General features: G+C 40.6%; 1 protein-coding gene across 2 annotated transcripts; it reads left to right on the forward strand.

Annotated features, from left to right (window-relative positions):
* Positions 1-352: 352 nt before the first annotated feature.
* On the forward strand, positions 353-18,788 carry LOC148026219 (D-xylose-proton symporter-like 3, chloroplastic). 2 transcript variants are annotated; one of them, XM_087693497.1, is made up of 15 exons: positions 360-599; positions 828-934; positions 1,452-1,530; positions 1,710-1,769; positions 1,879-1,945; positions 2,037-2,161; positions 9,407-9,508; positions 9,589-9,963; positions 10,070-10,117; positions 10,250-10,312; positions 15,136-15,216; positions 15,337-15,435; positions 17,611-17,748; positions 17,827-18,020; positions 18,221-18,788. In XM_087693497.1, exons 1-14 carry the CDS (start codon positions 588-590, stop codon positions 17,953-17,955), a joined length of 1,485 nt encoding a protein of 494 aa, XP_087549623.1. In that variant the 5' UTR covers positions 360-587; the 3' UTR covers positions 17,956-18,020; positions 18,221-18,788. The 2 variants fall into 2 exon arrangements, with proteins under 2 accessions (XP_087549624.1, XP_087549623.1); XM_087693498.1 differs by lacking the exons at positions 17,827-18,020; positions 18,221-18,788 and adding an exon at positions 17,195-17,348 and having other exon boundaries at positions 353-599; positions 17,611-17,749.
* Positions 18,789-19,267: the final 479 nt, after the last annotated feature.

Genomic DNA, 19,267 nt, shown 5'->3' on the forward strand with positions numbered 1-19,267 from the left:
CATAAAAAATAAGCTTGGATATGACCTCCCATGGTTCATTGAAGTGTGAGAACATTTTTCACGACATTAGCGAGTAAACTTTCGGAAAAAGTGCAGTAAAATTCAATTGAATACTCACTTTACTTGTTAAATGTTAGGAAGAGTATAGTCAAAATGGAAAGTTCACTTAACATGGTATTAGGTAAAGCTTAAAAAAACAAAAGGTGGAGTGAGTGCATGGGGGGGGGGGGGCCTGAGCGGCATCTAGTCTAGATAGTTATTAGTACCGGCCCACAAGAACAAATGAATGAATGATCCGCTAGGCTAGATGCCGTGGCATCAAACCCAATCACAACTTGCGAGGCGATAGAGCCGGCAGTAGCCGTAAATTATGTCGTACAATGCGTCCAATAAGCTTCACGTGTAAGCTTGCTCATTTATGTCCACATTTATTGCATTTTGATCACCCCCGAGTTGGCGCGGCCATCATGTCGCGCTCTTCTTGTGCTTCCTCGTCCTCCTCCTCCTTCTTCTCCTTCCGCTGACTATTTGTTCGCCGTCGGGTCTCCGTTCTTCGCTTGCCAGTGGACCTTCTGCAAACCCTAGCTATGGCTAAACAGGTATGTTCTCTTTTGACCCCTTTTCATACCATCCGCAGTTTGGCGCCTTGGCTTTGCCGTTCTCCCTTAGACGCCCTTCCCTCCGTTTCTTGCCTTTCACTGCTAAATTGTTTCCTACTGCTCCCTTCGAGATAAGATCAACACGTTTTTCTTTAGAACGACGACGTTCATTACAACAAGAACAATGCTAAGTGGAATAGTAAAATTGGTCATCATTGCTCCTCTCAGGACCATAATAATGGCGACATTGAACAGTATGGCTATCATCAAATCGAAGCTCCATTATTGTCGTCTAAGGAAGCAGCTTCACTCGGGCTTCTCAGTATCGTGCTACCGTAAGTGATATTCAATTGAATTTCAAGGGCTGCTTTGTAACTTGTTTACATCTCTTGACTCCTATAAAAACCTCGTCAGGTTTTGACTAAGTGATCGTGGGCAATGAATTCTAGTTGAGCTTTTGCATTGTGGAACCTATCAGTTTCCTGCCAGCAAATGTATTGGGTCGGTTATCATGAAATTTTTAATAGCATATGGATTTAAGGTTGTGCCAATCTCACTTTTTTGAGTAGGTGAGAGAGAGCTCCGTCCTTTTGGACTTGGGTCAAATGTTTTGTATCACATGTTGTACAGCTGATTTTCCAAATTTTTTTCATATTCTCAAACAGTCTTACAGCACTCCAAGTGTGGGTCTAAAACACATACAATCTTGATGACATGCTTACTTCAGCTGATTTAATGTGTTGATAACTTTGTTTAGCTCTACTTGTCATGTTTTGTGCTTTGCCATTTTATGCATTCCAATAGTATACTATCTGTGGTGCATTTAATATTTCTGGTGCTCCGAACAACCAGGTTTTTCTTTCCTGCTTTAGGAGGTTTGCTCTATGGCTACGATATCGGCTCTACTTCAGTAGCCAGTCTATCCATAGAGGTATATGCATTGTTCTGGACATTGGATTATATCGGACACTTGTGTATATACTTCGCTTGCATTACTTTACAGCATGCTCAGGAGTTTAAATTGCTCTTTTGTGTGTGCACCTTTTTTTTTTGGTGGGGTGGAGGTTGTGGTTTGAAGGCTGATGCGTCAATGCTTCATTATTTTGGCAGTCTTCTACCTTAAGTGGAACTGACTGGTACAACTTGTCATCTATTGAGATAGGGCTTGTGGTAAGTGGCTTTGATGGTTTTCAAGTGAAGTAGAAGCTGTGAATGTTTTCAAGTTTATTGGAATTTGTATTGTGCTGGTGGAGTTATTTAATTGTTTACATCGATGCAGTCAAGTGGTTCACAATACGGAGCTCTTGTGGGGTCAGCATTGGCTTTTGCAGTTGAGAATTATCTTGGTATACGAGCTTGTCCCATTTCCCACCTTGGTTTATTGTTGAAGTGTTTCTAGTGACTATCATTTTTTTGTTCTTGTCTCCACCTTTGAAGGTCGACGAAGGGAATTGATCATCTCTTCTCTTCTATACATTGTGGGAGCGCTATGTGAATCTTTAGCACCCACCTTTGCAGTGTTGATGGTAGGAAGAATGGTCTATGGTCTTGGTATTGGGATTGTAAGTGACTTTTTCAACCTCATTGCTTGCAATATATTTACATAGAACCTATAATTATTTGTTTTCATGAGTTGATATATCAATATGACGAGGAAGGGCTATACATTCAAATAATCTTTATAATATATCTTGTGTGTTTATGGAATATGTTCCATACATGTTGTGTTAGAATCTTTGAAGCTTCAACATATGCACAAGAATTTGTCATTAAAGGAGTAAGGGTTTTCAACCAAGTAGGAATAGTTGATGGCAAACCACACACTTAGCATATCTCATGTTTTATGCCCATTTAAAATTTTTTATTGCCGTTACACATGACAATAATGATTTAAAGTGAGTTCTATTATAATGGCTTAAATCCTCAAAAGCCTTATAAAAGTGTTGAGACACTTCGTAAGATAGTGGAAGGTGAATTTGCATGTATGTTATACATTTAGAATACAAGGATAAGAGTACATCATTTGCATCTACAACTATGGAGAAAGCAATTAGGAGACCACTTTATGATCCATAATGGCAACATTACAAGATGCTTTCTTGAAGAGATACAACTACTCTTTATCAAATGCTCACATTCTCTTGATAATACTTGAATGATTGTCACAAATATTATTATATGGTAGGTTTGAAGTGCAAGTTATACTGAAAGATTTGGAGGATCCTATGTGGCATATGGAATGACATCATATGAACTCTTGGAACACGTTGAGGGATTAAAGATGTGAAGGCAAGCATATGGAATGACATCATTTGAACTCTTGGAACACATTGAGGGATGAAAGATGTGAAGGCAAGCTCACTAAGCAAGGAATAAAGATCCATGCTTGTTTCAATTAGAATCAATAGAATCTTGCAACATTAGTCCTCAATTGAAATACAAAACCCAACATGTAGGTACCAAAAGATTCTTGCAATATTATTCCTTAAGTGAAACGCAAAACTCAACTTGCAATTATGAAAAGAGAAGGTGGAACTTGTATATTGGATGTTTAATATTGAGATGATTTTGGTACTTAACTAAAGTTGAGTAGATTTAAGTGTGCAACAAAAGTAAAGGAAAAGTTTTGAATGGAGTGTGATAAAAGAAAAGAAAAAGGAGTAATGAAAGGCTTAGTCTAGCTTAACCTATAATAGCATATGGGCTTGACTAAAGGAGTGTAAAGCTCTAGCTAGATTGGCCTAAGGAAAGTCGAACTTAACTTAACCTATAAGAGTGTAGCTTGACTAGTTGAAGGATCCTAAGGGTATAGGAATTCTAATAATCTAGTCTAATGATGGATGATAGCCAAATGAGCTAGACAAGCCATAAGGTATTGATTGAGGGAGATATCTGCAATTCACGGTACCATTGCCAAGCCATTGAGAAAGTTGGATGCCATAGGGTGGAGAAATTGCACTATTGCCTTGGAGAGAATCCCCTTTCAAGTGCCATAGAGTGGCGCTACCATTGTCTAATGGGGCTTAGGTTGGTTTACGCAACGACTTGATTTGCGATGTGGGTAGAATATCCTTGTTATTCGAAGGTTTAATTTTAGATGGGGGATGAATACCCTTGGCCTTGGAACAACAATTATCATCGACATGGTTGACATTGTAGCAAAAAGTACAATATCTATTCCTTGTAGGCACATGTGGCTAGAACGTCTTTGTTTAGGTGGCTAGTTATTATTGCCTTTTTCCTTGAATGAGGTGGGTGGATCCTCAGCTCAAAAGGGGGATTCGTGCTTTGGATCCATCACAGAGAGTGATACAATGTGTTGGAGAAGAATTTCCCACATAATTGGACTAGTGGATAGAGTGTGACTCACTTTCGAGTAAGTGTGAGGTGCATTGTGCATAGGAGGCATTCTTGGTGACAAAGCATCAAGGTGTAAGGTGGCACGCACTTGGAGATGAGTAATGGGAGCTAAAAAAGCCCTATAATCTATGTATGGATTTAAAAACATGTGCTAACAATGGATACTCAATTGTGTGTTTAAGAAAAGGTTGTGAATTTGTTGTTGAAAAACGTAAATGAGTAGATAAATAGAAGGTAAGGGTAGGAATTTAAAATTTAAAGCATCAAACTTATGCTCAAATGAAAGTGAAGATACAAGTGTATGTGATGGAGCATTTTTGCTTGTAAAAGAATTGTATGAACTTGTTGATAGGCATGGTTGTGATGGCGAATTTAAACTTGCACCTTGAATGGTTTATTCTCCCCCAATTGAGAGAAGATTAATCTTGCTAGTTGAGTGTCCTAATTGAGAAGAACCTTCTTGAAGAATTATGGTGAACACTCTGAGAAATTGTATCTAGATAAAAAAATAAGTGGAAGATGATGGGGTATTGTCCCCTATAGCAAGACCATAATGCCACATGACACTAGTTGAACTTCTTATGTTAGAGTTTATACTTGGTCATGTGAGGTACTTTGCTTTTGGAAGAGCAAAAATGACAACCAATTTGAGCTCATGTAGGGTCTTATGCCTAAGTTTCACCTACAATTGGAATGTTTTAATCTTGCATTTGGGCATTGTGCACATCTGGTCAATTATGCATGCCTTGTGATCATATTCAATGTATCAACTTTGATGATGAGAGGGACAACTTTATTGTCAAGTTGACAGAGTATTGACATTTACTTGCCAAATTCGCTACAATTGTCCCACCAAAGTTGGACTATAATTAGGTTGCTTTACTCATGAACAAGTTGAACATTTCAATCATATGGTAATTTATCTCACAATCCCAATCATCCACCCATGAATTTGAATGTTAACTTTTGTGTTTCACCAGGTCATTTGTGTAGGTTACCAAGACATCCGACTTGCCATTTTGAGGGGTCCTTGTGGACAAGGGGCTTTGACTTTCATGATAGAAAGGGAGGAAGAAGAGGGTAGAAAGAACAAAAAGATCCAATGGGCAGTGAAGACGAGAGTGGTTCCCCTCTAGGATTAAAGTTGGGTTGGCAAAATGTCCTTAAGAAAAATAAGAATTGTCAATTTTGCTAAAAGTCTAGCCATTTTGATGGCAAGTGTTGCTCAAGGGCAAGGGTTGTCCATCCAAAACCCAACTGTTTTTTCCACCTAGGAATTCGAGCACATTAGGGCACTTCTAACCCTCCTTCATACTCGCATTGAATAGCATTGATATTGGTCACACGGCTTCAAGAGATTAGTTGAGGGCTCCTTGATTTGCTTTCACCACAATTGGTTGTCTTATGGTCTACCATCTCTCCCACAGGCTTTGGTCCTCGAGCAATTTTTGTTTCTCTTGAAGATGGATTGGATGTGACCTTCACCTCCCTTGCTAAGTTGCCATCGACATCTAATAGCTCAACTAGAAGTGGTAGAGCCCACTTTTCCAAGATACCCTTTTGTCTAGTGGATTGTGGAGCCTCCCTTATTTGATTTAAATATCCTTGACATTGATCAAGATATTATTCCTCTTTCCACTTGTGCATCTTGGCTTTTATAGGGCAAATTTGTTAGAGATTAGTTATCTGTTGGACTAGCATTTCTCAAGTTACCATTGGTGCAGCTAGTTCTCTCGAAGGTACTCTTGGAGGGTAGTATTCATCATTCTTGTCAGCCAATGGGCATTTTCAGCAGACACAATGTACTAGTAGATTTATCAAGCAAATGATGATGTCACATGGCAATTGGAGGATGAGTCTTTGATTGTTTTATTCATTTTGTTGTAGTTGGCATCTTTTTGATCAAGTCGGCTAGTTTTGTAGGCCGCTTGCATTATTTTATTGCATTATGTCCTCCTATTTAGGCCTAGGTGGTAGTGTGTCCTCCTTACTTGCTTTTCAAGTGCTGGTGAGAGAGATACAACACAAGGAGATACATTGACAGCCTGTATATCTGCCCTCTTCATCTCAGCATTCATTGACTGCTGGTTTTTGCATTCTTTTGTGTCTTTTCTCTCTTCCTTTCTCTCATGTTCATTTTGTTTTAGTCTTGTCCATACGCTTTTGCATTCGTTGCACTTTGACATGGTATTAGAGCAGCATAGAAGGGTTGATTGATCGTGGGCAGACTTGATCGAGAGGATTCTCAACAACAAAACTCAGTTTTCAGCCTTTGGAGGCTGCAGTGAACAGGTTGTGCATAGAGGAGTGAAGTTGGTGTTTTTTGTAGGTCCTTGTTTGTGGAGGAGGAAAGACTGTATTCTCAGTCGTTCGTTGCAGATTTTGAGTTTTCATTGCCTTCGGTGGGTGAAACTCTTTGAGGATGAGCAAAGGAAGCCCTAGCAAACATTGGCATCGTATGCGGAGTAAGAGGGTGTTGTCCTTGTTTTTGTGTAGGCCATTCTTCTTACAATGTCGATTGAAATTGATGTGGTGTTTTACTTACGGACCGTAAGCTCCTTGTGTTGCCAACTCTTCTTTTCGATCAAAAGCTTGATGGGGAGAATTACCATATATGGCATGTAATGATGCTTGCATCTTGGAGTCTTATGATTTGGTAGACAGTGTTGCTCAAAGGCCAAGGGCAATCTGGCCCAAGATTACACCTCTTTCCCACCTAGAAACCCAAGCACATCAATTAAAGGTACTTAAGCGTCACCCCCACAGTTGAGAGGAATCCTCCTCCTCTAATAGGGTAGATCCCCTACTCACATGGTGGCTATGTATCATGAGGTTTCTAACCACCAATTAGAGCTAAAGGAATGTTGATAGTGAAAGGGTGGCAGGCTTGTTACTAAAATGCAATAGTCTAGAGGTTGGATGTGGCAAAACTCAATAATATGCCACCCAAATATATTGGCAGTCAATTACCGATTCATTGGAGGTTGGAATAATCAGGCAATACCTAAGAAAGGATGATTTGCTATCGGGCGGCTTGCACATGTAGTAAATGTAGGTTGATGATTAGGACATAGGGCGGCAACAATCTACGTCAACAAGTTACCTGTTAATGTAGTTGTGGAGTGACTCCAAATAGTAGAGTAATGATAATAGACAATGAGCTAGGGGGTGGAGTAAAGATAGTTGTAGTTGGCAAGGGCTAGATAGGTGATGGGGATGGGCTGAAGGTTGAAAACCAAATGCCAACAACAAGAGAGAAGGGTGTAAAGACTAATGCGACTTGCAAAACAAGGATGGGCTGAATGTTGGGCAGCTTGTCTATTTATAGATGAGAGGATCAAATAAGGGTCTTTCTAATGGGACATAGACACTTTAGATCACAATACTTTTTAAAGGAAGTTTAGTAGTGTTTGAGTTTTGGGGCTATAATAGAGAGCTTATAACTTTATAATGCTATTTTTAGCTCAACATTCCCTTTTAGGCTTGAAACTAGAACCAGAAGGGGATTGTAAGAAAAGCTCAAGCCCATTTTTACCCCAAGGCGTCCCATCCCAAAGTAGTTAGGGCATTGGACAAAGAGTGTACATTGGTTGTCGAGTGGCCTATCATGACTTGCAGAGGTGCTGGTTATCTTACCAAGGGAGCCCGAGTGATCAACCTAGAGAGGCCAAGTTATTGAAGAAAAGGATCCTAAGGAACCTAAAGAGATGCTAGCATAAGTGGGGGGGCCACTAATGCACACGTCCATCGGTAGGTCGTTGCCAATGAAAGTTGTGGTGAGGTGGGATAGGGATCCTCAATGGGGAAATGGTCCTAGATGGGGGTGCAGGGGGAACCTTTGAATGGATGCACCAAGTGCTACTTGTGAGAAGTCTAACGGAGTGAGGTTAGTAGACCACTCACCCAAACCTTTAGGAGACTTGCAAGGTAGGACAAAATGAGGTGGTTCGTGTGCCACATGTTTAGTGGCATGTGCTCTAGGAGGAGTAGATAGGTAGTAGTGGGAGCTGTAGTTTCACTCGATTGTCAAGGGGGAGTACCGCCCATGGAGGCAATTGTGGCTTGTTGTTTCTTAGTAGAGAGACCTTGGGCCTTAGTATGATTCTCCTCGGCTGCATGGCTTGATCTTTGGCAATGTGTGATTTAGGGAGTTGCTACTAGATGGGTTTAATTTCTTTAGTGTCTTTGGTTTCATTTGAGATAGGGGTGTCACCCTTGGTTTAATTTGTCGTCCTAGCTTGAGTATTCTTGCCACCTCTAGTGTTTCCCTTTGTAGAAGTGGATACCAGAGTCTGTTTTCAATATGAAAATGAGGAGGACTCCTTGTGGACTTGACCATGTAGCCTTGTGTAATGCAAGAAGTGACATTCAAAATCATAGAAGATTAGCAATCAAAGCAACAAAATGATGTGCTGCATAAAGTTGAGGTATTTAGAAGGTAGCTTATTCAAGGAGAATGTAACTTGATCGTCGTCGTTTTCGGGGAGCCAATAGTGGCAAACTCGGCAAGTAAACGCATATATTCAGCCAATTTAACTTTCAAATCATCGCCTTCCTTAATAGAAAACTTCTGCAGCTCATATTCCAGATTCATATGTCAGATTCGATCTCTCGCCGTATAGCAATAAAGAAGGTGACTCCAATGATCAAATGCTAGGGGAAAGTGCTGCAATTGTGAGTGAAACTACTGAAGCAGCCCTTGCATTAACTTGACATTTGTTGTAGCATTGTGAGATCTCCATTGACGAATATGGTCAGGGTGGGTAGTTGAGGGTTTGACGTAGGCTCTGAACCAATGACTAGGTTCCAAAGGCCTTGAGACTCCAAGCCCTTGTTGCATTAGGTTATGCCAAGTAGTGAAATTTGATCCACTAAAACACATTTTATTTGTAAAGGCATTCTTGGCCATAGCAACAAGTGTGATAGTGTTGAGTGAGGAGTAGGATGGATAGGATTTTTGAGCCTGACTTCTCAATAGGTACTACGGGCCAATGGCTTTCTATTGTATGCCAGATTATATGAAGCTAACCTTCATTGCAAATGAGAGTGCAATAGTGCTAACCTTCTCGTGCTATGACTTCCAAGTGGGTTACATGACACTAACATACACTGATTACTGCCAAATATGAGTGGTTGCAAGTGACAATTGCAGCCAAGACAAGTAGGCAAGTGCTTCTGAGCAGCAATGCATACAAGTTCGGAGTCATCATCATAGGTAAAATACATTGGGGTTGCCATGTTGCATAGGTAGACTGGATAGTGAAGGTTGCCAGTGATGACGTGAATCAATAAGTCTGTTTACTTTAGTTAAGTGCTATTATAATATTTATTGTGGGTGATTTGGATGCCAATTAATTTTTCTACTGATTACAATCAAAAAAATGCCAAACAAAAATCCTTTTTCTCCTAATCCAGAGAGATAATTTGGGGTGCATATATTTTGGCAGACTATGCACGGTGCTCCTATGTATATCGCAGAAACCTGCCCTTCTCAAATACGTGGTACCATGATCTCGTTGAAAGAAGTCATGATAGTTACTGGAATGCTGGTAAATGTTGCTCAAGCTCTAATTGAGTGGCTTTTGGTAAAAGTGAATGTCATTGATTACCCTATTGTTCTATTTTTCAGCTTGGCTATGGTGTAGGGTATGTGGAAGTAAATGCAGTGGGTGGCTGGCGTATTATGTATGCTATTGGAGCTCCTCTGGCTTTTATCATGGGTATCGGGATGTGGTGGCTCCCTTCATCACCACGGTGGCTCTTGCTGTGTGCATGTGAGGGCAGAGGTGATCTTCAGCAATCAAGAGAGAATGCTGCTAAAGCCATCCGTAGACTAAGGGGAAAGCATGTGCAACAAGCTGCCATTGATGCAGAACTAGAGGAAACATATCAGTCCCTGCGTATGGTTTATGCAGAAGAAGTAATGGCAAGTTTTGGAGAGGTTTTCAGAGGCAAAAGCCTAAAGGCTCTCATAATAGCAGTTGGCCTTGTTTTCTTCCAACAGGTTTGATTATGCAATGAAGTTCTCGAAGCATTTGGTAAAGTCTGTTTAATTCTGGATATGCACATTGGTAGCCTAACCTTTTCCTAAACTTTATGGATAATTTCAGTTCACTGGCCAACCAAGTGTATTATATTATGCAGCTGCAGTTTTTCAGGTAAGTGCTAACATGCTATAGAGCTTTCCATCTAGTTAAGCCGTATGTTTGATTTTCTTCAAAATGAAGGGTGCATATTCTCTTACAACATTTGTATTGTAGCTCACGTACATCTTCCTTAAAATTTTCCAGAGTGCAGGATTTTCAGCTGCTTCTAATGCAACCCTTGTTTCTGTGATTCTTTCAGCTTTCAAGGTAAAGGTTCTAGAAGAAATGCTACAAATTTATCAATGTCTTTAAATGTTATAAGAAGATGTAGTGTCCCTTCAACAAAATACACAACCAAAGTTACATCTCAAAGTAGTCAAGATGATGCACACACATGTTTCCTTGTTCACTTTGCAGTCGATAAATGTGAGGAACTCATCTCAGAGTGCATAGGCAAGTTGAACGTAATATTCAGTTGACTCAAATCTAGCATTTTGATTTCAAATCTGCAAAAAGTTTTTGATCATAGTTATGCTTAAGGTGAGTATATTAGAATCATTTGAATGAGGCTATGAACATGGGCTAGGGTTTGCAGAGAAAACATAGTGTACAAACACGGCTAAATCATAGTGAACTCAGACAAGAACGCAAAATTCAAAAAGAGGGAGAAGATGGATGAATGATGAATGCTGGAATATGCTGAAATGAATGAATGAATGAGATCCAGATGTGGGTGCTCAAGGAGCAGAGCTGTCCAACAACCACTGATTCTCACGGGAGCGCACTGAAGGAGTGTTGTCCTCTATGTACAGAACTTGCAGCAATACCGCCAAGAATGAAGCAGGTGAAGTAGACTAGACCTAAAGGAGATGAAAATGCAATAGGTGAGGGCATAAGGAAGTATGTGTGAAGATTTGCTAGGGTTTGCATTGGGAAAACACAAAACATATAAACACAAACGAAGCCCAATCACTCAGACAGAAAAATGCAAAACACAGAAGTAGAATCTGATGAATGAATGAATGCTGCATAATGACTGTTTGAATAAGATGATACAGTATGATGCTCAAGAAGCGGAGATGTCCAACAACCACAGACTCTTGTGGGAGTAGGTTGAGAGAGAATGTCGTCCTTTGTGTACAAAACTTGAGTGCAGTGGTACCACCAAATCTGGTGAAGATGATGCTGATTTGAGCTGGGGGTGATGAAACATAGCAGCTCAAGGCCAGCCGGGGTAGGATGTGACTGAATATCTGAGTGTAGAATCTTGTAAACTGGAAATGCAACCTGCTGTAGATGCTAAATGCAGATTAGCATGAGGTATGACTGTGAAAATGCAGCTGTCCATGACCAAAATGCAGGGCGAGAAGGGTTCACCTAGTTGTAGACGGGTAGCAATTGATGAGAATGATTGAAAACCTAGATAGAGCTCCTAATGTTCCACATTGGCTCAATGTAGGGCTCACAACTTGGAGATTACCGTGATTGCTAGTTCGGTAACTTGCTGTGGAATGAAAAACCATCCTAAGGGCTCTCCTAAAAAACTCGAGTCCTAGGGCAGTCCCATATGCAATGTCTTAGTGTCTCCTTTGGTTCTCCACATCTGATACAAGCATTTGGATCCCTATCATAACCAAGTCAAGTCTCAACTTTGCTAAGCTCTTGCGCATTGCTGACCACAAAAAGAGTGAAATCTTTTTGGGTCTAAAGTTATCATCCTATCTTCTAAACAACTAGGAGAGCTGGTGATACGCCTTGTTCAATCCAATGTTGAGATTAGAAATTGGCATTGCTCCTATTCTCCTCCCTAGTTTGGTGGTTTACCTGAAAAGGGGACACCCTTGGGTCTCTCTTCAAAGGGCTCTCTCCAAACCCACTCCTCAGGGTGCCATTCCAATCTTTGGAGAAGCCCACTCTGATAGGCCAATTGAGCCACCAAAATCAGGACTTTTATTTACACTTAATTCTCATACATTAAATCCTAGTTTAAAAGCTTTATGTATGTTAAAAGGCTTTATTTATACGAACAAAGACAAATGTCCAAAAATAAAAGGACATGTTGTGGGCATCCCAGTTTCTCATTTTGAGATCATTCTCAACTATCGACGCTCCACTTCTTTGAGTGTTCTTCTATTCCTCAAATCACCTCCCCTATGCTTTGGGGAATAGCGGATTGCTGCCCTAGCAGTCAAAACAGGTCTGCCCATTCTGCCCATGCCGCTGCCTTGTTAGCAGGAGGTCTACCTAGTTACCCTTTGCTGTTGCCCTCACAACCTGGCTGCTGTCCAGCAAGCAGGAGCTGCCTCCAGCAGTTTTTGTCCTATCTGGTGCTGTCATCAACCTTATTTGAGGGGTGCTGCTGCATTTTCTGCTACTGTTCCTGTTTAGCACCTTCAACAGAAGTTGTTCGCCTTCTTGAAAGCTTTCCCAGCCGGCTGACATCTGCATTTTGTTGCTCCCCTTGGAGATCAGTACAGAGGATTGTATTTCACTCCCTTCATTGTTGTCCACAATCATTTGGTGTTGCTTTCCTTGTTCAACATTCCATTGCCTAAAGGACTGAATTTCCCTCCTTTCATGGGTGCCACTGTCCTTCATCACACGGGATGATGCAATAATCTTGAGCCACTTCATCATCACTGATTCCTTGGCTCACCCCTCATCCTTTGTCCTAGATACAAGGCGGCTCGAGGTTGTATCATAATCTGATTTCATTCCTCATTCTTCCATTCTGTGTTTTTGAGTTCATTCATTATTGATGTTTGTTGTACACTTTGTTATCTCCATTGCAAAGCCCCTTTCTTTCCTTACATGGTATTAGTGCAGAGGTACTCTTGGAGTCAAATATCCTTATTTTTTGTGAGGAACATAGGTTGCAGGGAATGGCAAGGCCATTGTCAACTTAAATTCCTTCGCTCAATTCTGTTGTGACATTCAAGAGGATTGTGTTTCGCTCTCTCCCTTCTCTGACTACACGTTTGCCACACCAATGCTATGGCATCTTTTCATTAGGTTGCGACATGGACAACTAGGTGCACTGTTGTGGCAAGATTGGTCACTCCACCTTAGATTATTGTCGTTGGCCATTGTTTCCTACCTTGTCATAGGATACGCCTCTTCTTGAAGGCACTCTGTGGCAAGCTCATTGTTCTAGGTGACATAACTTACTTGGCATTGTCTATTTGAGTCCTATGCCGAAGGCAATAAGATGCCTATGACATGTACTGAGCTCTTTCGAACACCTAGAGGCCATGAGACCTTGCAAGGCAATAGAATGTGTATGTGTTGAAACCTAGAGCCCATGGTGGTTGGTTGGGATAGAAACTTGGCCATTAGATAGAGACCATGGACATTAGCTCTTCCCATATCAGCCTATAATGCAAATGACGACGAGCAAAGTGGCGTAAAAGATCATACTTGGGGGGAGGAATGTTAAGCAATGTGACCACCATATGCTCTCGTGTAATGTCCTTCCCAACAAGGTAAATGTCGCTCTATAATTGCTCCATCTTGTTGATATTTTTCTGGCAGGAGAATGGGGCAACACCAAACAATCACATCTCGAAGGTGACTTGATGAGAGAAGGTATGAAGCTCATAGAGACTTATGACTATCTCCAAATTTCATGGGCTAGGCAAACATGCCTTTAAATGTCTCATGGGCTTTTGGCCTTTCTAAGAAGTTAATAAAACTTTTTATCTTCCTTCCTTTATCTAATTCTGTGCTCTCCATCCATGGCACATAAACTCATGCAAGGTAAGTCATTCCATTTTGATGGCAAATCTGTACACTAAAGATGCATTAGACACTTAAATAAAACCTTTATCATAGAAGTTTTCTGGAGAACCAACCCCAAAAATAGTACATCCTTTTGAGAATCAACCCCTTGATCTTTTCATGGTCATGCCAAATCTTCATCAATTCAATCCAAACCATTTTTATGTCTGCTTTCACAGAATAAGTTTTGGCTCTTCCACTGTTTGGCTTTTTGAGTCCTACATTTTCCAAATCAATACTATAGCTGGAGCAAGGATGGGGACTTGGCTAATTCCTTCCCTCCATTAAGTTGGCCCATTTGACCAAAATTTTACATAATAGATATCAATGACCAATGACCTTGACAAAAATGTTATATAATAGAAACCAATGACCAATGGACTACCTTTGGGTTTTGGCCAAGGCAATCACAGATTTGAATCGGATAACTGAGGCATTCTATTGACTGAGCTAATTGCCTCTATTATTTGAGATATTGAATAGAGGTTTTATCTTGCTTCATGACAAGCATGATGCATGCATGGACACATGCACACATGTGTGTATGAAGTTCCCTTGTTTGAATGCTGCTGTATCATCCCCATAGTAACAAGGAACGGCCATCCCGAGGCCCCGAAATGTGGGAATGCTGTCCCGAATGGTTGGGCCGAATGGGGATGCCAAAATGGGACGGGGACATCCCTTGTCCCGTCCCCAACAGCCATCCCCCCCCTCCCGGCCGTCCCCTACTTTTTGGGGGTGGAGTGGGTATCTTTTAGGGGGTGGTTTTTTAGTATGTTCTTTGGTAGTATACATTCACCCACACAGTAACATGGGACCGGTTTTGGGGATAGGGATGGGCCCATGGGGACAAGAATAATAAATTGCCATCCCTTGTTACCATGAGAGGGGGCTCTAACATGGGGATGGGACTGGGATAGGAAGCTACAAAATGGGCATCCCCTATTACTATGCCCTCACATCTATCCACCACATCACATGCATACATTTTCAAATGCTATTTATGTATGCCATTCCCTCCTGCGTCCCATCCCCGTCCCATTCCTTGCTTTTAATCATCCCCCGACCCCAACCCCGTCCCTATCTCCATTCCCGTTCCCCATTCCATGCTACGATGATCATCCCCCCTTGACCCTCATCACTTCCTATATGTGTAGTGCCTTTTTTCAATGCTGGCATGTTGCTCTATCATCCAACCTTAACCCTTATCAGTTCCTGTATGTATAGCTGTCTATTGCGTGTATTGTAAGCAAGGTTGAATGGCTTTGCATGCATCTCAAACTGTATTGTAAGAAATGTTCTTGATCTTACAGGTGTTCATGACATTGCTAGCTGTGTGGAAAGTGGATACACTTGGTCGTCGACCAATCCTTCTTTCAGGTGCATCAGGGCTTGTAAGTATCAAACTTTTGTAAACTTCGCAAAATTTTTTCTTGTTAATGTCATAAGGCCTAACGAGGCTTGGCTGTAATTGTTAACCAGACTGATCAAATTGTTTTGTTTTTGTTTGGCAGACTGTTTCAGTATTTATGCTGGCTATTTACTATGCTTATGCTGATGGTGTCGCTGCACTTGCTGTCATTGCATTGTTTCTGTATGTGGGCTGCTATCAAGTGAGTACATGGTGTTCATTCATGTTAAGATTTTCAGACTGTTGTAATTCAGCTGCTTACAACATAGATTTTGTTCTGTTAAGTTCATGAGTCACCATTGCAAAGAGAAGAAGCATGTTCTTATATAACCTTTCTAATTGCTCGTTTTTTACAAGCATATCTAGGACTCTCCAATAAAAAACTTCTATTTGGTAATAAATATCGATCTAAAATGGATTCATTTAATTCTTTAAGCAATTGCCTATTTTGGAAGGTAGACTGTTGAAGCTTGTAGGGCATGCATTAGCTTGATGAGCTGAAATGGCAGTAAAAGTTAAAATGTTTGTGCATTCATGTGTTACATGTGCAATGGCTCTCTCTCTATAAATAAATAAATAAATGAATAAATATGTAATTCTCTCTCTCCATCTCTTTCTCTCTACACACACAGATGTATGGATAAATGTATGTATGTTTGTGGCTAATTATGTTACTCAAAGGAAAAATACAACAAAGTATGCACACACGCGCGTGGACATGCACGCACACACAACCATACACGTGTGCATGTGTGCAGCTAATTATATTAGGCAGAGGAAAAATACAACGAGAACAGACTATTTGGGGTTGAACGCATTTCAAATTACATGTATGCAAGGCCTTTAAAGGCAGTCCAGGAGGGGGGAGGGAAAGAAGCCATGGTGGACTGTAACACCATTTGGGTTTGTTGCTCCATAGGGTGAAATACAGGCTGTGGCAACCCCAAGTGTGAAACAACCACTGTCAAAGATTTCAACGATGTTGAGAGCGTTTCTAGAGTTGCTTCTAGTGGCCTCTATGGGAGTGAATGATTGATGATCAAAGCTCTAGCAATGTGGCATACACAGAAAGGCTATCATTGCTGATGATCAAGTGGTAATGGGCCTTTTAGATATGCCACCTTGTGAGGCTACCAATAATTTTCCCACATCTTTGATCATGACAAAGTAGGCTCTAGGAACTGGCGGTTGGGTGGAGCCTTCAAACAAGCTCACAATTGCACGTGGACCAACCTCAATGATGAAAATCGTATTGCACTCTTAGAGGAGGTGACGCTCTTAACTAAATGATTGCCAGCTAAAAGCTCCCCAAGAGACTTCCAAGGTTGGATTCTTTTGGATGGAGTATCTCATAAATGATAGGCTTCTCTCCAAACCAATTGCACAACCTTAAAAGATCATAGATGGTGATTTGGGACCACCAAACACTGTTGGCAATGCTGGTAGACTTCGCCTTTTTGCATTTGAACTAATTAGTTGCTAACTACTAGCCCCCATGTGTCACTAGCCATAGGAAGTGTGAGACCCTTTTGGGCTGCTAGGTATCCCATAGGCATCTCAAGTACTTTTGAAAGTGTTTGTGATGCTGTACTCTACCCAGTATTTGCTACATGAGGGGTCTAGCTCATATCATCCTATGTCAAGATGTGCTTGCTGATCCATGTTGCAGCTTATTGACAATAATTTAGAAGCAACAGCTGTAAGGGCCAGACACCTAAAGCTGGTAGAGGTGTCCAATTTAGAAAAGACTTTCATGTGATTAGAACAGTAATTATGTGTTAACACAAATTGCCAAATCCAAATGTTGGATGTTCTTTCATCTGCTTTCTTGATTTATTTCAACTTCCTCTGAATCCTCTTATTATACATTTCTTTGTGGTTCGTGGAGGAGAATAAATTTCTGAAGGGATTCGTTCCTCCCAATGTGGCCATCACATATGCCCTTCTTGCAATCACTGCAGGTGGTAAGTGCTCTAGAATAGAGTTTACTGCATTCCATGCTTTGGATTATCATGTGGAAGGCTAAATTGGTGAGGGTGTCTAGAGAAGGACAAATTCCTAAGTGGATTCATCCCTCTCAATGCGGCCATCATGCATACCCTTCTTGCAATCACTGTAAGTGCTTTAGAATACAGTTTATCATGTTCCATGCTTAGGGTTATCATGTCGAAGGATCAGCTTGGTGAGGGACTGGGACTCCAACTTGACTTTATTGTTTCATCTTCCCAAAACGTGTCTAATCTGCAGGATGTCATGTTACAGTTTTTGCAGACTAAAACACTTGTCTTTCCATAGCTATGATTTCCATAATTTCAGTCAGACTTACGTTTCATGTCTTCATAAATCAGATTTTTTATAATCGTTTGATCTTATGCAGGCATCATTTGGACCAATCACTTGGTTGATTCTGTCAGAGATTTTTCCTCTTCGTACCAGAGGAAGGGCATTGAGCATAGCTGTGCTGGTCAATTTTGCAGGAAATGCCATTGTGTCATTTGTTTTCTCACCTATGCAGGTGAGCCTATTGATAGAGGCAGTTTTGAACTTCAAAATTGTTTGGATTTTGTTTAACAAATTCCTCTTTGAACTGCAGGATGCATTGGGTGCAGCAGTACCATTTTTAATTTTTGGGATCCTTGGTGTCTTTTCTGTCCTTTTCATCATAATTTTTGTACCAGAGACAAAAGGCTTAACCTTGGAAGAAATTGAAGCAAAGCTATGAACATTTATGCGAAAGTAGTCCAAGGGGTAACATGAGAAGTATGATGTGAACCAAAGGCCTTATGGGTGAGTCTCTCAAGCAAAAGATCATGATTCTCTCATACAGAAAACTGTACAGTTTTGTTTGGTGCCTGATGGTTACGATGTTGTGAAATGCTGTTTTGTGAACTCAAGAGTGGACCTGCATGGTTTTCAACAATTTGTACATGCCGATGTGCATAGTGAAAAGCGAATTCAAATGTCTGATTTTACTTCTTGTATTACAGGTTTCATTTTAAGGAGAGCTTAACTACTTACCCCCTTACAGCTCTTAGAGGTGCTGCATGAAGAAACAACTTAAAGCAAGAAGGTTAGCCAGACAACAAGAAGAGTTACAACTCTAACAAGATGTCTATCTCGCAAGTTAAATGGGGGTTTGAAACTCTGTGATAAAATGACGTCGCCTTTGTAAACATAATGGGGAGTTCTTTCCAAGTGTAGAAAAGAAGTGACATAAATGAAAGAGCCAGAGGCTCTTTAAAACATACCACTTTGTCAGAGGCTGCTTTTAAGCTCTACAGACATGGCACAAGCATGTAGAAGCAATGTTTAATAAGAACATTTGAGCCTATGGTCATCCTTGTACACATATCTGTACTTCGACTTCATCGACATTGTATAGTCCATCTCTAGCCCTGTATTGGAAATGGCAGGTTGGCTTTATAATCTGCACCTATATGCAACAATTTTATATCGAGGATAAATATTGAGGACACTATAGGACCATTTTGAGAAGGAAGAAAAAAACAATGTCATTATCAATTGATGTTATATATATAAATGTGTTTGTGCACATGTGCATGTGCATGTATGTGCACTTGCACACATGTTTTAGATCCTTGTATTTGTGAGATGTATGTGCACTTGCATGTATTTGCACTTGCACACACGTCAAATGGTGATGGTTGGAGGTTTTTATTTTTTGGCGTGTAAGGAAAAGCTCATCCGTATATGAAATTTGTGGGAGTTTGCACATTTTCAGTGACTAGGGAGAAAACCATACAATGTATAATGTCATAAGTAGTTGGAACTTACTCACATGCATTTGTTGAGTCAAAACACACTTTACAATTGATTAGCATATTTAAAACAGCCCAAAACATATTTAATTAAAACAAGCCCAAAACATATTTAATTAAAATACAAGTTCAAGGGAGCTTCAGGAATTCCCCAAAACCCTAATTTTTTAGGGAACTCTTCAACATCTAAAAATGGACAAGTTGCCCACAATTCATCCTCATTCTTTCAATGTAGATTTCATCCATCAGCCTTTA

This window comes from Lygodium microphyllum, chromosome 14 (genome assembly GCF_053477565.2).
Source record: "Lygodium microphyllum isolate KBCC chromosome 14, Lygodium_microphyllum_v1.1.10, whole genome shotgun sequence".
NCBI classification, from domain to species: domain Eukaryota; kingdom Viridiplantae; phylum Streptophyta; class Polypodiopsida; order Schizaeales; family Lygodiaceae; genus Lygodium; species Lygodium microphyllum.

Excerpts from the sequence above, each read along its gene's own strand:
- LOC148026219 (XM_087693497.1), top strand. Across the intron at positions 935-1,451 it reads CTTCTCAGTATCGTGCTACC|GTTTTTCTTTCCTGCTTTAG; the intron begins GTAAGTGATATT and ends CCGAACAACCAG. Across the intron at positions 15,436-17,610 it reads TGTATGTGGGCTGCTATCAA|GCATCATTTGGACCAATCAC; the intron begins GTGAGTACATGG and ends GATCTTATGCAG.